This window comes from Thunnus albacares, chromosome 8, assembly GCF_914725855.1.
Source record: "Thunnus albacares chromosome 8, fThuAlb1.1, whole genome shotgun sequence".
Classification (NCBI taxonomy): Eukaryota; Metazoa; Chordata; class Actinopteri; order Scombriformes; family Scombridae; genus Thunnus; species Thunnus albacares.
The window spans coordinates 31,717,252-31,723,251 of record NC_058113.1 but is presented as its reverse complement, the minus strand read 5'-3'; the positions used below and the strand labels follow the sequence as shown (position 1 = coordinate 31,723,251).

General features: G+C 41.5%; 1 protein-coding gene across 2 annotated transcripts in view; it reads right to left on the bottom strand.

Moving 5' to 3' along the window:
* Positions 1 to 249: 249 nt before the first annotated feature.
* nes (nestin) overlaps positions 250 to 6,000 on the bottom strand; it is a 94,253-nt gene continuing 88,502 nt past the window's right edge. For both annotated transcript variants that reach the window (XM_044358845.1, XM_044358846.1), the window contains exons 5-6: positions 4,541 to 4,614; positions 250 to 3,878 (exon numbers count right to left, since the gene is read on the bottom strand). In XM_044358845.1, the coding sequence (XP_044214780.1) occupies positions 949 to 3,878; positions 4,541 to 4,614 (3,004 nt within the window). In that variant the 3' untranslated portion in view covers positions 250 to 948. The remainder of the gene's footprint in view (positions 3,879 to 4,540; positions 4,615 to 6,000) is intronic.

Sequence of the window (6,000 nt, the reverse complement as noted above, 5' to 3'; positions counted from 1 at the left end):
CAAAATATATCAGCTACCAGTGGACAGTATTGGTGATCAGTAGGGTCTAAATGTGTTTCATTCAGTTTTTCAGCTTTCCAGAAAATAAAACAATAGTCCAATGGTTTGTATGAATACAAACAAAATGTGTTTGCTAAAAATCTGTTGACATCTACTTTAGTAAAGTCAGTTTAATGAGGCATTAAATGCATGTATGAGGTGACACTGTGCAAGATAATAAAACAGATGTTCAAACAAAGAGACAGAGGATATCATGAATCTACAGTTTTATTTGGAGCTGTAAATGTACCGCAGTGAAATTGAACTTTATGAATGGAAATAAAGAGTCAAACTGATGTGCTTCATACAGACCAACCAAATACAAACATAACATAGTTTGCTTATCCAAATCAGGTCATCTGTTACAGCTTTAACAACCTTTTACAACCAACCATTCATTCTATATGTGTAAAACATGCAAAAGTAGGTCAGTTGTCCAGCAGAAACACTAGCTGTCTGTCTGATACACTGTGAAACAGCAGCTCTACAAGGAATCCTACCCTCCTGGTCTCATTGATTTCCATCAGTGAGTAAAATCAGATTAGGCAGCGATCAATGATACGTTGACTTTCAAATGACATTCTTTGTTCTGTCTTCATGCTGTTCCCTCATGCAGAAATGCTGAACCTTCTTCCATTACATGCACACTGAAAGACTGAAATGTTTTAATAATTAGAATAGAGCGGGGAAAAAAGTTTCATCAAATATGTCAGTTTACGGAAATGAAGCAATTGCTCAGTATCTGTATAGATAGAATTGGCACATTGGTGGTTAGCGTCACTGGGGTGCGCACCTAGGCACAAATTTGGCTTTCATAGTAAATACATATTACAGCAAAACCTAATTTTCATCTGACTAATGCTGATGAGGTCTAAACTGATTTAAGTATACCCCTCGCTACATTTATACTTATTCCTCCACAGATGACCAGGATTCACCCTCAACTTCAGACTCCTCAGATTGGATCATCTCACCCTCAACTTTTCCAAATAACACCTGCTTCACCTCCGAATGCATCTGCTCCTGTTCTTTCTTAGGTACCGGGGCTTTAGATGAGTCAATATCCAACCTGAACTTCCCATTTACCACATTTGAATTTTCTGAATTCCCCCAAACTAGGTGGTCACCAAACCCTAGATTCTTATTGGTTTGCTCAGCTGTTTCATTACAGGCATCATCTGGTTGAAAAGTGGCGCCGGTCTCCAGGGAGGACACCCAGAAGTCATTATTCACACCAGAGCTGAAGAAACCATGCAGGCCGCTGTCTTTGCCATTTGTTTTCAAAATTTCCGTTGAGTCCTTCACCACAAAGATGTCATTTTCCTCAGGTACACTGTCAGGGGAAGTCTCAAGGGGCTCCTCTTTAGGTGTCATGGCACCCTCATCAGTGCTTCCATCATCATGAAGATAACTTTCAGCTGATTCCAGCACATTATCATATTTTTCGTCATTTTCATTCTGATCTCTGACTTCAAAGTCCTCGCTTGGGTTCTCTAGGACTTCCCATTCAGTTGTTTCTGGAACTTCAGGATGTGCCTGACAGTCTGCAACATCCTCCATTTCGTGTTCTTGAGACACACTGGATGCTTCTACAGGTGTAGCCTCTTCCACATCAGTGGGGACAGTCGCATCCTGCAGATTTTCTTGATCTGCTGTTAGATGTAGCGTGGTCTTTGGGTCCTCTGAGTTGTTTATTTCCTCCATATCAGGCCTGCTGATGAAGTCACTAAATATAGACTGATCTTCTGTTATATCAGCATGTGTCACCATGGACACATTGTGTTCATCCTCTCCTTCTCTTTTTTCTGGGGCATCTATAGCTTCTTGATCTTCATTGTGGACCTCCTCATCAGCCAGAGTGTCTGTTTGAGGCACTACCACTGACAAATCACTGAAATATAGGTTCTCATCAGTTTGATTGATAATTGCAGTAGAAGATGCAAGTCCATGGTTTACTGTCACATCAGGCTCTGTACAGGAAGACATGTCTTCCATTTTTGTTTTGCCAGCCTCCTCTTGCTCTGTCATTTCCTTGAGGAATTCGTCCTCCTCACTCTCATCGTCCTGCTGCTGTGCAAAGTGAACAGCGTAGCTGTCTGTTGATAGGTTTTCCAATTCCTGTTCCACAAGTCTGTCTGTCTCCAACTCCTCATCATAGTCTACATATGAGGGTACCACAGGTTTGGCAAGTTCCTCAGTTTCTTCATCCGAATGTCCCTCACTGACTTTCTTGATCATTTCTTCTGTATTTTCATCATCATTCACCGGTGTAGCATTCTCACTCAAAGTCATACCATGGCCAACATCCCTGTCCTCAGTATGAGTGTATCCCAGATCATATTCATCGTCCAATGCTTCTCCTTCAGCTTCTTCGCACAGATCTTCCATGGTTCCAAATTTCTTTGACTTGCCTTCGCTCCACGTTCCAGTTCCCGTCTCTACAACCTTCTTTTCTTGTTCACCTTCACTGGACTCGCTCTCATCCATGTGTGACGCCTGAGTATTGGCGTCAGTCTCATCGCTCTTGTATCGAATCAAAGGACGAGTGTCTGCAAGAGTGTTGTCCAGAGCATAGCTGTCACTCTCCAGCTCGGTCTTCCATGACACTGAGACATTTTGAGAATCCTCCTCTTCATCATTTTCTTCTTCTTCTTCATTGTCAGAAAGTGGTGAATGCTCTTTTCCTAACACAGCATGCTGTCTGTCCATCAGTGAAGATGCCATGTTGTCATCTTGCTGTACATCAGTGGCAAAATCCTGCCTTGTGTCTTTCTTATTACGCTCTTCTTCTCTTACTGATATGTCCTCCTCTGGTTCAGCATGTTGTTGTTTTGTTTCATCCTTTTTTATGTCATCATCCGTCTTCAGATCAACCTTCCTTTCCATCACACTATCCCATGTATCCATCTCCTCTCCATCGGGGTACAACTTATCCTCAACCTCCATCTCATTTGTTCCTATCATGGAACAGCTTATTTCTCGCCTTATCTCAACTGCATCCTCCTTTAAGATGTTTTCATCTCGGCTGAAGTCTGTCACTTGATTAAACATGCTTTCTTCAGGCTCACATTCAGATATTGGGCTGCTTGTTCTTGATTCAAAGGTTGGTTCAAGTACTGCCTCTGTTTCAGAATCTGACGTTTCCTCTTTCATATGCTCTACCTCTTTGCCTATACACTCTTTCTCTACCCATGCATCAATTGGAGCATGTGGCTGTTCCAATTCTTGACCTTCAGCTGACATTTTGTAAGGTACACCATTATCAGGTTCATCTGCGAAACTGCAAGGCTCCTCTGTCGTCACCCCTTGGTATGGTGCAATGTTGAGTGTTGTAAATTGATGTTGAGTAATTTCATCATTGATGTGCAGCTTGTTGCTGAGGCCAGACTCAACCTGATAACTGACAACTGACTCTACTGGTTTTTCCTCAGGAGGTTCAACACCAACATTGTTCCAATCCTTTTTCCCTTCTTGGTCCACAAATATTGTTTCATTAGGAGCCTCCTGCTCATTAGGAGGTGAAAGAGGTTCAGCATAGGTTACTTTCTCATGAACTTCCTGTGGTCTGAAATTTTCAATTGCTCCATCCTGCAGTATTTTTGGATAAGGGGTTTCCCATGTTGATGACTTTGTTGTGTCATCATCTGCATGTTTTTTCGAAATCTTGGGAGTTTCAGTGAAGGTTACAGGTTTTCGACCCCAGACTGATACAGCGTTTCTTGCCGTTGCTTTCGATCTTCCTGTTATGCCATAGACAGATGAGAAGGAAGTGGTGTTGTGGCGAGCAGGCAGCTGGGTCTGGTAATTCTCTTTAAGTCCCTGAGGACTGAAAACTGCATCTGTGGAGGACAAGAGAAGAGCTCATGAATACACAATGAACTGAGCCACTGTAATAATTATGACCTGCATTGATGTCTCTTGAACACATTTACTTCAAATGAAACCAACATGTTATTTAGAACAATTCTGCCAAAAAAAAACTGTATCCTAAGATATTTGATATCTGCACAGAAAGCTGACTAGTATTTCAAATCATCTCTAGTAATCTTAACCTGTCAGAGATACTGAACCTGCCTCCCCAAAGCATTATTAGACCATATGTTCTCAATGGAGGTTGGACACTAATGGGGAGATATTGATTGTCATTTCCTTTCTCCGTTGTCTAAGTTACTGGAAAGCAAAGCCATACGGCTCAATAACCTTTGGGGACTGTCTTAGGTGGCTTGCATTACAGGACCCAAAGTGCCTAGCTCAGCCCCCTTGGCCAAGCTCCCCCTACCACTCCCCAGTTAGACTAATGCTATTACAAATTCTATCAAACGTGTCCCCCACTCCAAGGGGCTTTTAGTTAGACTAAGTGAAGTTACAGCCTCACAAAGGGGGAGTATTAATGTAACAGGGAGAGTGGAGACAAAGGAGAAGATTTATGCGACATATTAGGGTTGCAGCAGTGAAGTCTCTGACATGGTGTTGATGTATGAATACAGTTTACTTTCATTACCTGTGATGGAAATGTTTCTTGGCTGATTTAACAAAGAGATGTCTCCCCTAAAGCTTTCACTGTCCAGCAAAGCTCTGTCAAGACAGACAAAAAGAGAAACAAGTTACATTCTGAAGTTGCACAGCTTTTAAAAGACAAAACATGTTTTTGGTTTAAGAGGAGCCGTAAATGGGTGAATGCTGACATGATGCTGCTCAGAGCGGTGGGTGGGAAGAAGAGCGAAGGGTGACTTTTGTTGCTCTTAAGCAGCAGGAACAGACTGAGATCTGTTGATATGGTAATGAAGGAAAGGCCCTGCCATTGAGGAGCCATCTGCAGCACACAAACCTCTGCACACACACACACACAACACACACATAATGACAGCAGATATTATGAGCAGCCCATGCAGCACTAATATCAATGTCTCCATTCACACATGTTGACCACACCAATCTTCCTTGAATCACATATTCTTATAATTAGCTTCATATCTATCAGATGAACTAATTTTATGTTTGTACTTCTCTACAAGACCATGTTTGATTAAAATAATAAATATAATACAACACACCTCGGTAGAACAACAGTTTCATGTACCACAAATGACATTGAAACTTGTCCTCTAGTTTTGTCCTCCCCCTTCATCTCCACTCTGCTGTTATTCTAGACTCCCATAGCTCATAAATTGGTAGCTTCTCACTGAAGGGTGAAGGTCAATATTTTGAGGAGGAGGGGGGAGAAGGAGAAAGGAGACGCCACTATAGAGCTCCATAATGGATAAATCACTGTGTCCAAGACAACAGAGGCTGCTGTTTCAGTGTGGTGACCTTTAGTCCAGACGGCTGCACCCGTGGTGGACAGCCTTTTATTCGTCAGCTTCTCTCACCGATGGAAGGGTGATCCTCTGTGCCGTTTCTGAGCAGCAGCGTTTGAATAGGTTTATCTCACCATCTAAATCAGAGTTGACATGCTAGTGATGATAGCTCAGCTGGATTTATTTGGAGGTTTCATCCAGCTTGTTTTTAACGATTTGTTAACATTCTAAAATAATATGTGATATTTTATAATCAGTTTGGGCAACAAAAACTTGTCTATACTGCTTACTGATCATATGGATATTTCCAGTCAGGACCACATGGATATGTGGAACAATATCAGATCCTGCAGCATGCAACCTTCATGCAACTTATTTGAATGCAAAAATCTGATTCCAATATCATTTCTGTTAAAGGAACACAGCAAATCAGTCCATATCCATTATGTGTTTAGCCTAGCTGAGCAATCAAACACTAGAGACAAGGAGACATTGATAGCCTTCTTCAAAAGTCGCAACTCTTATTTATAAGTAGCATCCTGATACTTTGGAAGCAGGTTGTAACTAACAATGATTTTCAGTATCAATCAATCTGCTGGTTGTTTTCTCAATGAATTGTTTAGTCTATAAAATGTAATAAAAAATATCCAACACAGTTTTCTAA